General features: G+C 36.9%; 1 protein-coding gene across 1 annotated transcript in view; it reads right to left on the minus strand.

The window, feature by feature from the left end:
- LOC126245531 (SEC14-like protein 2) overlaps positions 1-18,332 on the minus strand; it is a 296,282-nt gene that overhangs the window by 24,943 nt on the left and 253,007 nt on the right. The window contains exon 6 of the mRNA XM_049948322.1: positions 11,033-11,113. Within this exon, the coding sequence (XP_049804279.1) occupies positions 11,033-11,113 (81 nt within the window). The remainder of the gene's footprint in view (positions 1-11,032; positions 11,114-18,332) is intronic.

Below are 18,332 nucleotides of genomic sequence, written 5' to 3' on the forward strand. Positions count from 1 at the left end.
ATTGCCAGAAAATTGGAAGAATTAAGTGAAGAAGAGAATGTTGAGTTTGCTATTAAGGATCTGTTTGAAGGGGATACTGATGTATGTTTTGGAGAAAGACCTAAAGATATTTGCATTATGCAAGAGGAAAGCAGGAGTGAAGTAGAAAGAGATTTATTACAGGAATCAGGGCTGAACAGAGTAGAAATAGAGGTGATACAGCCAATAATTGATATCAGTGTGGGAGGAGTTGCAGATATAGCATTATTAGACTCTGGCTCAAGTTTATCTGCAATCTCTGAATCTTTCTGGCAGCAAATTAAAGGTTTAGGATTAATAGAATTACCAGTTACAGGAGTCAAAATTAAGACAGCAACTGGGACATGTAGCAAGCTCATCAGCAGGGAAGTATTACTGGAATTTAATAGTAATGAGTATTGTTTTGATATTAGTTGCTTTGTGGTGAAGGGTTTGGCATTGAATGTAATTTTGGGTATGGACTTCTTGTACAAGTATGAATGTAGCATTTTTGTAAAGGACAGAATGGTAGAATTTGATGCTGGTGGAAATAGACGAAGAATAAAATTTAAAGGGGAATTAAAAGGAGGTGAGACAATTACTCATTTACAAAGGATAGAAGAGGTAGGTGATGAGATCTGCACTGAACAGCAGATACATGACAAAGTAAATGAAATGGGACATTTAAATGAGGAACAAAAGGTGCAGCTTACAGGTTTATTGTGTAAGCATAAGCATGTGTTCTCTGACAGACCTGGAAAAGTCGTAGATTTCAGTTATGTTTTGAGGGTATTGCCACATGAAGTGATAAGGGCCAAACCTTATCCTATAGCAATAGCTAATAGAGAGGCTGTAAGGGCAAGGATACAGATGATGTTGAAGTGGGGCATACTGGAAATGGGGAGGAGTGAGTATTGTAATCCAATAGTAGTGGTGAAAAAGAGGGATGGTTCTATAAGAATAGTACTGGATGCAAGAAAGCTAAATAAAATAATAGTCAAAGAAAATGATCAGCCAGAGAACATGGATGAGCTGTTGAAAAAATTTTATAATGTTAAAATTCTGTCAAGTGTTGATTTGACTTCAGGGTTCTGGCAGGTGCAATTGGCTGAAGAGAGCAGAAAGTACACTGCTTTCTTATTTGAGGGCAGGACTTATATGTTTACAGTTGTGCCATTTGGTTTATCAATATCTGTAGCAGTTTTTGTAAGGGCTTTAAGTCATGTGTTGGATGATGAACTAATGAGAAAATTGACAGTGTACGTAGATGACATTTTGATTACGAGTAGCAATTGGCAAGAGCACTGTCAGCTGTTGGAGGATGTATTCAAGGCTATATCTAAAGGGGGGATGACCCTTAAGTTAAGTAAGTGTGAATTTTTTCAAGCAACATTACTATTTCTCGGTCATCAGTTAACTCCTGATGGCATTCTGCCCAATAAAGAGAAAATCAAGGCTATTGTTGACTGCAAGGTGCCAACGAACAGGAAACAATTGAAATCATTTATAGGACTATGTTCATTCTATAGGAAGTACATAAGTGATTATAGCCTGAATTCACCTAACTTATGTAGACTATTAAAGAAAAGTGTAACCTGGTGCTGGACATCTGACTGTGACCGGGAATTTAAAGCCATCAAGAATAGCTTAAAAAACAGCAAAATTTTGTTCTATCCAGATTTGTCTTTGCCTTTCTGTATTGGGGCAGACAGCTCAGATTATGGGATAGGGGCAGTGCTATTTCAGGAGAGGGTAGTAGATGGGAAGACCGAGCACAGGGCAATCGCTTTTGCAAGCAGAATGCTCTCCAAACATGAATTGATGTATGGTATCTCAGAGAAGGAACTTTTAGCCACAGTTTTTGGATTTCAGAAGTTCAGGATATATGTGGAAGGTAGGAAAGTGATTGTTTACACAGACCATAAGGCTCTGAGCTATTTGCAAGAATGTAAGCTGTTAAATAATAGACTCATGAGATGGGCCATGTTTTTGCAGCAGTTTAACTATGAGGTAAGATATATTAAGGGCACAGACAACAATGTGGCTGATGCCTTATCAAGATTACCTTTCATTGGAGAAGAACATGAAGCGAATGGAGATGAGAAAGAACTACAGATATTGTATATGAAAGGAGTGGGTGGAGAGAAGGAAATCAGATCCATCTGTAAGGACATGAGGAGACTTCAGAATGGGGACCAAACCTTGAAGTTTATCAAAACAAACTTTGGAAGTAAAGAACATGAAAAAATAGCTAAATATTATAGAATTTGTAAAGGTATTTTATTTAGACGAAGAAATTTGGACAAAGAGGAGTGGAAGGTATGTTTTCCAGATGAGCATGTGGAAAAATTAATAAATTACATCCACCTTAGCCATGGGCATTATGGGGCTCAAAAATGTTTGGAAATACTGCAGGACTATGTTAGTTTTAACAACATGGCCAGGAGAGTAAAGAGACAGTTGGCTTCTTGTGACAAATGTCAAAAAGTGAAGTATAATACTATTGCAGTACAAGGAGAGATGCAGAATATTGTTCCTAAAAGAAATGGTGAACTGCTGGCTATTGATTTATTCGGGAGGCTGCCAACAGGTCGAGGGGGTGTAAAGTATGTTCTTTTAGCTGTTGATGTATTCTCAAAGTTTGTAAGGCTGTATCCACTGAAAAAGGCCACTAGCCAGAATATAATTAACAAGCTAGAGAAAGATTACTTTGTGAATGATATAAAACCAGAGAATGTTCTGTCTGATAATGGAGCACAATTTGTATCTAGTGTGTGGGGGAAGTTTATGCAAAGATCTGGGATGAAGCATATAAGGATTTCAGTGTATCACCCTGCGGGAAACCCTGCTGAGAGGTATATGAGGGAGCTGGGTAGGCTATGTAGGACATATTGCAGTAAAAAGCATAGTACTTGGGCAGAATATATAACTGTGTTTGAGGATCTTATGAACACAGTGAAGAGTTGTGCAACAGGATTCTCACCCTATGAGCTCATGAAAGATATCAAGCCTGACAATCTAATAGCAGAACACATAGATTTTCCTCCATCTCAAGACTTGACAAGTCAAGAGAAGATGCAGGTGGCCAGACAGCAAATGTTAAAGAAAGGACATGAGAGACAGAGGAGGCATGGAGAAAAGTATAAGACAACAAAGTTCAAGGAGGGAGATAAGGTGCTGGTGAGGAACAAGAAAAAATCCAGTGACATTGATGGCGAAATCAAAAAGTTATTTGAATTATACCATGGACCCTTTGAGATAACGGGTGACTGATAAATGTAACGGAGTTGAAAAAATATGTGGTAAAAGAATAAAGGTTAAGGAAGTGAGATTCCCATGTACACTATTGTCGAGTTAAAAAAAAATTATTGGGGGCTATGTATACGTGTATTTATAATTGGAGTATTATTTGTGTTACTGTGTATGTTGCGATACCATTGTTGGTGGTCAACAAACTTCATTATACTGTATATATTTGCAATAAGGGAATCTGTTGTCCAATGGATTTGCACAACTGGTGTGGGTGTGATAGAAGCCTTGTTGAAAGTCATACGGGAACTGAAACCTACTGTACATATAGTCTATTTCTGTATAAATATGTGGAGAATATAGGAGGGAGGAAATCTGCAAATAGTTTGTTAAAAAATAGTTGAGATTTTATTAAAATTTCTAATGTATCTGTGGCACCTGGAGTTGATACTGGTGCGTGCGGGTAGAAGTGTCGGAGGTCCTGATCTGGGAACATTTGAAGGGTGAAATAGAATATATTTAACTATGCCATGTTTGTGTTTGATTTGTGTGCATGTTTGTCATTTGTACCAACCTCAGTAAGAACTGATCAGTGAAAACAGGATGTTCCAGGGAGGATTTGGATAGCCTGATTCCTGGGAAATGTGGGTCTGCATGTCTAGGCAAGATTTATGAGGATTTGATTAAATTTTGATAGGATGGCTTGGCTAATGAGAGGAAGCACAGTGCTGTTGGCTGACAAGTTTGGAAAGACTGTATTCCAATGCATAAACCTGTGAACACAAGGATCTGGTTACAACAACTTCGTGCAACTTACAGAAACAACTGTGTAAAAAGTGGAAGTGTTAATGTGCAGTGAGTGGGCAACCTACATATAGACTAACATGGGCATTTATTTTGCCTGCCCAGTCACTCAATAGGATACTATCTAATTGTATATTTGAGTTGGATACATTGTTGGATTATGTATGTATGTTTCCTAATGATAGTACATGCACTGATTAACTCACCACTATAACACTGTTCTACGTGTTTTGGTGCCATTATAGTTATAATTAAAATGTTTAATATATAAAGTAATATGGGTTCACTCCATTTGGTGCTACTTCATGTTGCCGTTACTAAGGTAATGTCTCCATGAAGTGGGGGTATGTAAGGTAACAGGGGATAATATGGAACTCTTTCAAGTAATTTAAAATTTAAAGCACGGCAGCAGAGATGATATGCTGGGCAAAATAGACCGGAAAATACTTGTTTGTGTTTTGATGGACGTTGTAGTTCCGTTGGATAGTGTTTTGGTTTTCTTTTAATTGCAACGAATTATATAAGTGTGGTGATAATTTGTAAAATTATATAATGTATTTAGATTTAAGTATTTAAATATTATAAAATATTGTAAACGAGTTGTGGCCATGTTTAGCAATTATTTTGACTACTGTGGTGTCATGTGACCCGACTCAGGACTGTGGATGTGAGCGGGAAAATCGGGGTCTTTTGTCGTTGGCCGTTGTGGTGGTGAGTGGGGAGCGGCAAAGTGCCGCGAGTGCAAGCATGGACGGCAGGGTATTCGAAGGAACAAGTGTGTGGGTGTGTGTGAGGGTGTGAGACAAACAGTGTACGAATTGCACCGATTATTATTATTTGTGAACTTAAAAATGCATGGCCACAACGTTAAAGTGTTTCTTTTGAATAAATAAGTTTCAATCTGAACGTGTATAGTTCAATTCACTGCTCTTCAAAAGCCAGCCAATATCAGACTCAATAATAGGGGCGCAAATGCAACCGTTTACTACCAACCCCCTTTACAGATGAGCCACGTGAAAAAATAGGTAGTAAACGAGCCCGAGTTCAGTTGCAATGATTGTGGTAGGTGGACGATCTGCTCCCAATCTGTGCCATACAACCTCACAGATGAGCAGAAAGCAAAATAGATGGAAACTTCTGGTGATTTCATTTCCATGTGTGATCAGGATCCATTGCTTCTGAATACCATCGTCATGGGAGTTGAGACCTGGTGCTACCAGTTCAATCCAGAATCAAAATAGCAATCAATGTCTTGGTGTTCAATGTCTTCCCTACGACAAAAAAAAAAAAAAGTGAAAACAGTGTTGATCGCCTTCTTCGACAACAATGGCATCATCCACAAGGAATTTGTTCCTGGAGGTCAAACCATTAATGTTGCCTTTTACCAATCTGTTTTGAACCAATTGCTACAGCATATCCAGTGGGTTTGGCCAGCGTTGCACAGGACTGTGTGCGCCAATTCCCAGCATAGAAGATGGTAACTTCTTGAACACCTTTCGCTTTCCCCTGATATGGCTCCTGCAGACTTCTTCGTTTGCCCGCTTGAAGGTGGCCATGAAAGGTGGTCATGAAAGGTGAATGTTGTGCTGAAATCAATGCCATCAAAGATCGCCTGACAGCTGTTCTGTGACTGATTCCACAGAAGGTCTTTGTTGATAGTTTCAAGAAGCTATATGAACGTTGTCAAAAGTGTGTTGTAGCAGATGGCGACTATTTTGAAGGGCAATAAAGAACATTTGTTTGTATATTTTGTTTTGTTTGTTGTCTGATAGCATTCACCAAACTTTTTAGACACACCATGTATGTACCATAATAATTGGAATGATAGAAATCACAATGGGACTAATCACATAATCAGAGATAGTGGTAACTTCTATCAGGATCAAAGTGTCAATAGAGAGAAAATTTTGGATATCAGCAGGATAGGAATAATGGGGATAACCATGGGCATTTTAATAGAAGACAATCATAGAAGTAGCAACCAGAGAAACGGCAGTTTGCCTCAATGGAGGTCCACAGTTTTGGGGGGTGGAAACAAAAGGGGCCCCCTAAGTTGCACTTGCAGTTAGACAATAACAACAGTGTTAAATGATATAGCACATGTATCTGAAACTGAAGAGAAGGAATATCAGATTTCTCATTTATATTTTGATCAAAAGTTGGGATACTATGTTTAATTATGGCGATGGAGGTGCTAATCACAAACCAGAATGTGAGAGTAGTGGGAATTTTGATGTAGTCTATACTAATGATTTCTTCTCTTCGGTGGAAAACACTGTTGTTGATGTATGTAAATGAGGTGATGACTGTATTGGATCTGAACTAGGTGGTATTTTTGATGTAGATGTGAATGAGAGCTGTGAAATTACTGAGGTTGGTAAGACTTTGACTGGTGGCTTATTACAAATGAATGCAGGTGAGGTAAGTGACTTTGATGAAGGTGAGACTTGTATTGTTAGAGATGTTATTGATGAAGTACTTTTGGGGGAATATTCTGCTGCTGATGATGATATCAGCTATTTGTGAAGTTTAAGAATAATGAAGTTTTGGAACCATTTGTAAATGATGTTAATGATACACATAAGGTAAGTGATGTAAGCGAGGGTCATGGAATACCAGTCCAATCGAAACAGTTTTTCATTAATGCTATTCAGAGTAAAGATCCAAACAGTGAAGGTTGGGTAACCGTGAGCCTGGAGAATAAAGGTGAAAACTTTTGAAGATTATTTGGGACAAGACTGATGATAACACAGATAAAGGTGCATTCTGGAATAAGTTAGCTGTGGTTAGTCAGAATTTGTATCCCAATCGGTGGAATGAAGTGAAAGAGGAACTAAACAGAAAGTGTAATTTTGACAGTATTGTGTGTTGTTTTCCTGCTGTAACAAGTGATGTTAGTTGAGCCATGGAATCTATTCATTGTGTTTAATCTTTACCTCACAACATGAGTAACCAAAGTAATGCTATGATACCTGTAAAGTTGATAAAACCTTGTGTGGATCTAGCATTAGATGAAATTGAAAGTGGTCTTTTGCATGAAGTGCCTGACAATAGAGAGGATGATTCAGAATTTGTGTGTCATTAAATTAAAGTTAAGATTGCTCAATGGAAAGGTAACCGTTTGATACAGGTAGCCCAATTTTGGTATATCTGAACAATTTAGGGGTAAGGTCATGTACAGTAAGAATTTATGGAAATGGTCCATTGTAGGTGTAAAGATAACAGGAGCTACAGGTAAGCAAAGCAAATTGGTAAAATCTCAGGTACTGTTAACTTTTAGTGTAGAAGACAAGATATTTGAACATGGATGCTTAGTGATCCCTAGTCTGAAAGAAAATATACACTGTATTTGCAGATTCATACAACTGCATATTTCTGTTTTGTATGTCACAAATGTAGTATGTAAGATCTTGTGATTTCTGAAGTTCTGTCTTATCTGTTGACTGAGTTTAAATCTATGCCACACTGTCTTTGCAGATTCATTCAACTACATACTTCTGTTTTGTAATAGATTTGTGCTTTAGAATTTATTACATATATCTATGTGACTAAATGAGTAGATCTTTTTACAGTTTTGAAATGGGACAATGCCATTAAATATCCAGTAAAAAAAATTTCTTATCTAAGAATGCTATTAGTGTTAAATATTGTTATTATTCCTATGTATTCTGCAGAAAATAATAAAATTTAATTGTCACAAATTCTTTTGGGTAAAGTCATTGATGATGTGGTAAATTGAGTGAAGACTCATTTTATTCACATGTACCATAAATATTAGGATTAATATCTTAAAGTTTCATATGTGAACACTTTTTAATCCATTCTGACATAAATCCTGGACACTTATTTTTTCAAAGTAGATAGTCAAAACATATGCCATGGTATGTGAGGGAAGTATTGAACAGCATGCTTCACACACAAAACATGTTTCAGGGTTTGATGTGGAAGGTAGACAGGAAGTTACTTATCCATTGGAGCAAGCAATGAGAAATCAAGGTGAAACAAAGATATGGATGGATTCACTCCTACACTCCTATATGGCTGCACCCTTGCTGGTCCAGTTGACTTACAAGAGATCACAGGTGCTGGGTAATGTACTCAAGCATTTATCAACTACATCACTGCTGTGACTGAGATTTGTAAATTGTTAGCCAAGAAATTATTCTATATGAAGAATTTGTGGAACTATTTGTTTGGAGAAGTAGTCACTGAAATGGACAATGTTATTCCGCATAAATGTATTTTTTTTTTTTTTTCAGGTAGGGGGATTAACTTCCCAATACATTATGTAAGTTGATGTTCTGTGAGTGATGATTTGTTATGTGAAAACTCAAAAAGTTCTAGAGTGCGTTCTATGAATCATGTTGTAAATAATTATCAGAATCTGATAGAATTAAGCACTGTTAGGTTAGTAGTCATACATTTCAATGAATTTTCTTATCTCAACACTCAGTATGTATATTTTTTTAATCAATTGTAGATGAATCTTCTAGAGAGTGGAAGACATTTACGAGTGTAGACTGTATAACAGAATTCATACATTTCTGATTTCACACACTGATTTTGGTCCTCAAGCTAGTCGAGTATGTCATCATTCATCATTCCATGCTATTTACAACTCTGATTACCTGTATTTATCCTGAGTACTGCATTATTGTATCTCATTGGAACTTGAGTTGTGTGCAAGCTCATGCTTAACTCTGTTTTGGGTATCCCCGGTCATCCGCAAATCTGTGTGTGTGTGTGTGTGTGTGTGTGTGTGTGTGTGTGTGTGTGTGTGTGTGTGTGTGTGTGTGTGTACTTGAGGAGAGTGTGCAACTATTGATTGAGGCTAAGTGCTTCTGATAATTATTATTTACATATGATTGAACTTACTGATATATGATTATGAAGTTTATTAATTTTATTGTGTCAAAACATTTCTGCTGATATATACCCAGTGTGGTTTGGATTCATGGGTCAGTCCCCACATCATTTTCATTATTTTCTTCTTCTATGAGTCAACATATTCTTACATACTCTGGTTTACGTGGCTGATTGACTTTGTGCTATACTCCTACTTGTAACTGATTGTATTCTTCTGGTCTGTGCCCATCATTGTGAGTTTTTTGAGTCGGCTCACTCGTTGTACTCTTAGGCTCTGAATCGTGTTTTTCTTCTCTTTTGATAATTTTGAAGGTGTGTTTATAGATGTAAACTTGAAATTTGTAATTCCAGTAATTTACATTGTCTTCCTATAGTTTAATGTTGTAATGTGGTTTTGACTTCCTATCATTTGTCTTGTGACAAAATGTTCCACAGATCAGAAAATCTGAATGCCATGTCCTTATATATGTTTAGATTAGGACTTGTGTAATAGATGTTTTTCTTATGTTTTCTGTAATATGTTATTTAACAGATACTTCTATACACCTGTACTCTAACTTTTGGCATAATTTTGTACACTGTTTGGCAAACCTTATAGAAAGTCACAAAATATTGTAAACACATTGTTTCTGTATTTTGTGAGGGGGATATTTTAAAGCAACATCTTTCTCTAGCATTACTTTTCCTCAAGAGTAGTAGTAGATACCAGTAATATTTTTCGGAATTCAGAAAGGTCAATATTATCTCAGCTGTTTTTATCTGAAAAATTTCATGTAATTTTATACACAATATATTATATTTAAAGCTAAAATTTATGAAAAGGAATTACTTTATTTTCGTTGTTACAATCGATATGTACTAGCTCTGAATGTACAGTTAAAATTTTTTTGCTTTAGAAACATTTGAAATTATGAATTATTTGGCACACTTAAAATTTCTCTTATTACTTACATAATCTAGTACAGTTTATTATGTTTATTTCTGAATTCATTTATAACATAATAATCAAACCTAATAGAAATTCATTTGTCAAGAAAAATTAAAAACCCTTTGGAATATTGTTACTACTGCAGAGTGAAGGAGAAGTAAGCGTGCCTCTGATGTGATAAGATTTATTTTTGTATTTTGGACAAACAATGTAATTTCAGCTTTGGTAATGTGAAAATTCAAAAGATTGTGTGATATAGTAAAATGCGACATAATAAATTAACATAAAAAATTCTGCAATGACATTCTTCAAAATTGTTAAGATCAATTGGGCCATGGGAACCTAAAATGTGAGAATTTTGGCTTCAAGAATCAGACCCCTAGACATGAAGAATTCGAGCCAACTCTGCAAGAAAAGATAAGTACACTAAAAAGTTTATTGTAATCTTACTCCTGTCAATAAATAAATAAATAAATAAATAAATAAATAAATAAAATAAAAATAAATAAATAAATAAATAAAAAATTTTGCACATTGGTGAATAAGAGCAGCAACTAGGAAGGAGGGGTTGATTACAGTACTGAATTTGAATTGGGGGGAAAAAAAGAGCTTTCTGGCACAATTTGACTAAAAGAAGGAATCAGTTGATAGGATACAATCTGAGGCATCAAGAAGTAATCAGTTTGCTTATGCAATTTAGGGTAGGGGGAAATTTTAGAGGGAAACCAAGGCTGGACTACAGCAGGTGGCTTCAAGTTGATGTAGGTTGCAGTAATTATGCAGATATGAAGCAACAGAAACAAACAAACAAACAATGACAACGTGATAGTGAGTCACTAACTCCTTTGTTTTTCATTTGTATTACATTTAATTTTGCACACCAGCATCAGATCAAAATAATGTAGCTTGCATGTGGAGTAATTATTGTGGAAAAAATTGACAAGAAAAGATTACTTTCATAATATCAACATTTATATACAAGAAGATAATTCCTATAGATTAACTGTGAACTGCAATATAGCAGCACTTATTCTTATAAAAGTTTTTATTCTACATTAGTTTCATCAGACACAGTGCATGCTACTAATTTTAGCTAGTTTCTCCTTATGTCACCATACTAACACTGAAATGATTGGCAAATAGTAAACAAATGAATGAAATATTTTTAAATGCTATATTTACACTTACCGTTGATGATATAACAAATTTTCAATATTTCTGGGTAATTTGCTTCATACATCTGAATAAGTGCAATCACTACTTCTCCCGCTGAAAGAAAAGCCAAAAATAAATTTGATTTACATTGAAAGTTTGATTTTGTTGACTCTTTCTTTTATCAATATATGGTTAAGATACTACTAAAAGAAGAAAAGGAAAAGTAACCAAATTTTGTTAAATTTTATAAATGAACACACATTGATAACCAAAATATGATGAACACCTGGTAGCATTTTAGTCCATCTTTGGATCGTAATACAACATCACATGGATTCAAAAAGTCCTTGGTAGGTTTTCAGAGGCAAGTGGCATCAGATGTTTCTGTAAATTTTGGGCTGATGGGTTGTGGGTGCAGATCTGGCCATTGTTAGCATCCCAGATGTGTTCCATCAGAACCCCATGTTCAACGATGTGAACTGAACTGTGTGCTATGAAACACTTGTGCCAGCACCAGCACTGTAGTCTATTGGCACATCTGCCATAGATCATCTACCTGTCATGCTTTAAAGAACAAGCAAACCTCCAACCTCGTTCTGCGATGAGGCATGGATGTTCAATGTGATGTTGCTTACTCATAGTTTCACCATCCTTCAATAAATTTCCATAAATGCTCACAGCAGAAGCAGGAAAACAGCTGACTAGCTGTTTATGTACTTTAATTCACATGAGAGGTAGAGCAAATTAAGCTGATTTATGTTCTCCTGTGACTCTTCTGGCAATAAAAGGTTTACATCTACTTACTTTTCATCTCTATAAAGTGTATGGAACATGAAGGTTTGACTGTACTATGTACTAGGGCTTTGTCCCGTATCATTCACAGATGAAGCATGGTAAAACTATTGCTCATATGCAACTGTTGTGTTGTCATTAGTCTGATTTTATATGTGTGCTTGCTACAGGAGGAGTAAGTTGTGAACATTCCATGTTTCTTAACTTTTCATGAAGTTGCGTAACAAAACATTATTTCATGCAGACAGGCTTATGTTTATGATTATCTGCTCTTGTAAGCATTTTCTTGTACAGATCTGTTCATACAGGGTGTGCACGTAAACATCCTTTCCTCCTCCTCCTGCCATTTCTCACTGCAATCATGACAAGCTGCATGGTATGTGAAACAGTTAAACTATTTTTCATTGCACAGTGACAGAAGTCAGCAAGGAAAACCAATCAGCATGACTCCCAGCCAGAGAGGTCACAGCGTTAAATGTGTATACTAAGGCCCTACGTGACACTAAACCAAGCAGCCAACATTCTTGTAAAATGACACTGAAGGGCAGCTCTCCAATCTGCATCAGACACAGCAATGAGAATAGACATCTGCAACCTTCCAAACAGACCACATTATTTTCTGCAGTAGAATACTGACTGATGTTGACAAACCTTAACAGGATGAATCTCTGCCATCACATATTAAGCATGAGAACTGTGACCACTGACCAGTGACTATTGACTGGTCACATTTTGTCGATCCTTGCATTTAGAAATAATCAGAGATAGGATGAAACTGTGTAAGCACTGCTCTGTTTGGGTTCAACACTGGATGCATGTTGCACCAAACGCTTTGGGCATGGCATGTGGACTTACAGAATTCAGGTAGTATATTTGTAACATGAGGCGTCTCAGCTACTTCTGTCCTGCACCCTGGTACACAAATATTGGTTAAAACAAAATATCATGACTCATGAAGACTTTACTGTTTCTCCTATACTCCATATAGTGATCATAAACTGCAGGACATTTAGGAATGAAGGTAGGCTACAAGACCTGGAGGCAGAACTGGTATCCAGCATGGTATCATTGGTGTGTCAGAGGTATGATGTAGGCAAGAAAGCCAAATCCAGGAAATGTCTTTTACTGTGCATGCACAACTTGAAGCAGGTTCTCAGTAGTAGGTTTCATTAAGAAAATTAAGGATCAAATTGTTTAAATTGAACTCTCAGAAAGAATAATAAGAACAGTATTAAAAATAGATAAAAGATACTCACTGGAAACAGTAGAAGTTTATGTGCAACAACCTTGCATTCTAATGAAGAAGTTGAAGATCTTTAAGAGGAGTTGCAAGAACTGTTAAGCAAAGGTAATTAATTCTACTATAGAAATGGACAACTTTGATGCAAAAGCGAGGACAAACTTGGAGAAATGACTCTCCAGTAGCGAACTTCACATTCACTACTAGGAACAATAGTGGAGACAAGCTAGTGGAATTTACTGGAAAAAATCAAAATACATCCTAAGCACATTTTTCAGGAAAAACTCAGGCCAAAAAAGGACTTGGAAAGAAAGAAATTGAATTAAAAATGAGACCAAATGAGTGCTGTCAGACAATAAATAAGTCATGCAGAATGTGTTGGATTTGAAACCAAATCAGATTTGCTAGTGACCACAGGCTAGGAAGATGCAAAATAAAACTAGATCCTAAGTTAGAAAGAACTAAATTAATTAAGTACTAATACAGTGTCAGTGATTCAAAACAAAGTATGTATAAAAGTTATGTTCTCTGCCACTTTTGCCACTCCTAGTGGCATGAACTATTTTTCACAGATACTTCCTGCGCCTTGTTGAACTCTAAACACAAGATATACAGGCACAGATGGTGCCAACCATCTTCTTCTGTCATGTCAGCTCCAGCTCTCACTGGTGCTCCACCATTAGAGACTGCAGCGTTGAACAGCACTAGCTACCATTGTTTGTGATGCCACTGCTGTTTCAGTCATATTGACCTCACACATTGACTGCAGTCAGGTAAGTATAACTGTTGGCTACCTGTTACCATCTGCCCATTCTCAAAATGTATTCTTGTTAGAGCACAAGACTATTTAAATAGAGAGAGGTTACAAAAGCTGCTCTCGTGCACATAGGGAGTTTTTTTACAAGTTGCAGGCAGTCTAACACTGGATGCTGGAAGCAGAATTTAGAAGACTGATACAGATTCAGGTTGATTTTGAGTTAGCTCCAGCATATCGGAATTGAAGATGAATCTATAGATCATAGTGATGATAGGGCATAATTTGAGGATTCATGGGACTCAGTTTATTCTACTATAAAGGGCTTAATGAACAGGGACACTCGCCTATCACAGTCTCTTAAGTGTCAGTTCTTTGGAGTTACCACAAACTTTGTAATGAACTTCATGGTGTCACCAAATGCAAGGGGTTTCAAATACTAACTACTGATGATTGATGGGCTCTTGTTACAGAGAATAAGCTGTTTTTGGTCACTTCTTGAGTAACTACAAGATATCTTCTTGTAAGATGTATAACAAAAACAATAATACGTTGCTCCACAAAGCAGCTGACTCAAAGGATAGACAGACTGCTCAATCTAGTCACTACGCCTTAGTGGACTAGGCTACAATGGGGAGGCCTGGTATCAACTGTAATGCATTAGTGGCAACAGAATTGTCAACATCAAGGACAGCAAGTAAACCAGATTTGTAGTGTGTTACTAGACAGTATGAGTCACTTATCTTTTACATCTATGAGCATGGCTGAGCAACTGAAGTGGAAACTCAGTGAACAGTCACTTCCTGTAAAAAGCACAAACAATAGTTTTGCTACTTCTGTGTCATACACTTGTGATGTCTATGTCTTTGAATTTTGCATTTTAACCACCTTTGTTATTGCTGACAATGTCACTAGTGAGTTGTTATATAGGTGCATAGACTCAAGAGCTGGGAACATTGCATTTGATCTGCTACTTGCTGAACCCAACTTCTATAAGCCTGTCAGAATAGATATGATACTGGGGCACATATGTTTTATTTGATATCTTAGGCAAGGAAAAATTGGAGAAATCAAATCACTCCACACTAACTGACACAGAATTGGGTTGAATTTTGTAAGGTAGTATTTCATCAACTTCACATAAAGCAATTATGTGAAGCATGCATTCAGCAACATACAGCTCATGATGGAAATTTGAGATCTGTGGTACCGCTTGGTGAATCATGATGAGCCTCTTGCTGATTGGAGAATCAAAGTCTATCCTAAACCCTCTATCATACAAATTCCTTCCAACAGGCTGCACAGGTGACATTTGCAACAGCTGAAATGGTTCTTTTGGAAGAGATGAGTGTCTGCATCAGCTGCAGCAATACAGTAAATGGACATCAGAAGGAGCATGGCAGCTCCATATCAACAATCAGGCCTTGGTCAAGGTAACTTACCTCTGTCGGTGTGAAGGTTTAGTCTCATCTAGAAGCTGTCCTGGTCCTGGTGAGTACATTTATGTAGTGACAGTGAAAACTGGCAATGGGTGGGTTAAGAGGGCTGTACTGAAGTTGTGCTGTTATTAGTGAAAGAGTGGAGTGTTACTTCCCATTTTTGAGGTGGTTCACAATGAATGCCAAATGCTACACTATAATTTACAGCAACCAAATCCTAAGTCCCGATTTTAGCTTAAGAAGATGTAAATTTTTTTTGGAAGACAGACTGTTGATAAGTAAATTTCATTATTAGTGTATATGTTAAATGTTAGTGTGTTCATGCTTCATATGCCTTGATAGTGTGTGTAGTAACATTCAGTTTTATTCTTTTCTATGATTTGGAATTTACATTTTCAGTTTGTTGAGCTTTTAAATGTATACTTAGTTGCTAAAATGAGAAGACTTATTTTAGGATGGGAATATGTTAGGTTCTCTGTCACCTCTGTCACTCCTAGTCATATCCAGTGTTGCATTTTACAACTGGTCAGGTAAGCCAGTCCAGTACAATGTGCTCCTCTTCAGTAACTGTGTTGGACGCACCTACCTGGACCTTTGTGTAGATATTACAGCAAGCAAGTTTGTCTCAGCCAGGCAAGCTTCACTGTGACTTCAACACATTGTGTGTCTTGCCATTTATTAAAATGAGGGTGATTTATGCCCCAAACAACTTGTGTTCTGTTTTATCACTTGAATAGAAACACGAGGAGGGCAGTGAGCCCTCTCACACTATACACTAAGAACGTAAGTATACAGATTCAGGAACTAGAGACAAGCAAGTGAATAGCTGTATACAAAGAGAAAGATTCAAATTAAAATTAACAAATGGCTTTCAGGCTCAAGAGAATGAAGAAAATGTGGACTTAAATATGAGAAATGGTGCTTTAATAAGTATTGTACTGGAGACTGCTGCAGATGTTGCAAGAATAAAGAAGACAAAAAACTTTTCCTGCAGACATAAAACAATTGATGAAGAAGAGAAAAGATTTTGTAAAAAATTACAGAAGTCAAAATTAACTGAACTAAAGAAACTATTTTGAAAAGTTATGAGCAGATGTCAGAAAATATAATGAGAAAATTATAGGGGAGACAATCATGGACTACCAAAGTAGCAAGAAAGAAAAACAGCCACTTAGTAGAGGGCAAACATTCATTAACATTAGTCAAGAAATCAGATGGCTCTGTTATGATGAACAAGGAGACCATAGTAAAGCTATTGAAAGACTTGTTCACAAAACCTGCATTTAAGGAAATGTGTAAAATAGATGTCAGATGCAACAGTTGTTGTGTGAAACATATTTTGTTAGGGTAAGTATTACAGGACTTTCATTTCTGACTTCTGGAAAACCCTGTAAATAAATAAATAAATAAATAAACAGCTCATTTCAAGATTTGAATTCTGACACAATCAAAAAGTGGAATGATACTAGAAACATGAGTCAAATGTGATTTTAGCAACAAAATTGTGGTCCCAGCAACTCAGCTCTGATGACGATTACCCTCTTATGTGTTACTCCATGTTACAAACATCTTTCACTTTATAGTAACTGTAATATAAAAGAAAAGATTTCAAAAGTTATGAAGTTTCAGGTGGTTTCAGAAGGTTTAATATCTCTCAGGGAAATGTAAAGATCATTTTAAAGTTAGAAATGTTTGTGTGTAATACTTACAATGTGACCCAGTGCAGCTGTATTGTAACATTTTATAAATAAATAGAAGATACTGGAAGAATTAAAGCTATGTTTGGATAGTTGTGTTGATAAAAGCATTTCCTATGAAAGGAAAGGTTCCAGATTAAAATCCTTATCAGGCACACAGTTTTAATCTGCCACAAAATTTCAAAACATTACACACACGTCTGCTGATGGGGGAAAATATATTCAGTGTATGGTTATAATTTTAAGTCACTTCGACGCGCAGGTCGCCGAAAAGGCGTCAACTCGAAAGACCTGCACCAAGCGAACGGTCTACCCAATTGGAGGCCCTAGCCCCACGGCGTTATTAAGTCACTGAGATATCTTTTGCATCCAAGAACCATTTTCTCTGTTACTGTTTAACAACAGACAGTGAGAACATATGTAGAAGACATTATTAGATTTTTCAAACCATTACATGAAGCATGAACAAGTGCACGGAATAAAGCTACATCATGCTTCCTCTTTCATCACAGAAAAGTGGAAGGTCTCTTAAGGATGAAGTCATTTTGTAAGTTTGGATGGTTGGTTGTTGGTTGTTTTGGGGAAGGAGACCAGACAGCGTGGTCATCGGTCTCATCGGATTAGGGAAGGATGGGGAAGGAAGTCGGCCGTGCCCTTTCAGAGGAACCATCCCGGCATTTGCCTGGAGTGATTTAGGGAAATCACGGAAAACCTAAATCAGGATGGCCGGACGCAGGATTGAACTGCCGTCCTTCCGAATGCGAGTCCAGTGTCTAACCACTGCGCCACCTCGCTCGGTGTGAGTTTGGACATCGTTTCTTTACTTACAACATTTCACAGTACCTGTCAAACATCTGTTCTCTCTCTGTCTTTCTTTCCACCTGTGTGCTACTGCAGTATGATCTGCACACCACCTCAGTTGAATGAAGGTGAAAAAAGGGAAGTTGCTCTGCCCTCTGCCCTTGTTTAAGAAACCATGCAAGCCTTCACCTTAAGTGACATGGGTGACAAACAACCAACAAAACTCAATATACAAGGGTAATCCCAAAAGTAAGGTCTTCTATTTTTTTTATAAGTACGTAGACCTGTTTTTATTTCTATAATGGTTTACATCAGTTTACAGCTTTAACATTTAGCTATTTTTTGACATTATCACCATTTCTGTCAATACATTTTTGTAGATGCTGTGGCAGTTTTTGTATGCTCATGTCATACCAGCTCACCGCCATGCTGTTCAGAAAGTTATGAACCTCTTCTTTCACCTTGTCGTCAGAGCTGAATTGCTTTCTGGCCAAATGTTCTTTTAACCTAGGGGACAGGTGACAATCACTTGGCACCAAGTCAGAACTATAGGGTGGGTGGGTGATTATGTTCCACTGAAACTGCTGCAGGAGAGCAATGGTTTGCTGAG

This window comes from Schistocerca nitens, chromosome 1 (genome assembly GCF_023898315.1).
Source record: "Schistocerca nitens isolate TAMUIC-IGC-003100 chromosome 1, iqSchNite1.1, whole genome shotgun sequence".
In the NCBI taxonomy this organism is placed as follows: Eukaryota; Metazoa; Arthropoda; class Insecta; order Orthoptera; family Acrididae; genus Schistocerca; species Schistocerca nitens.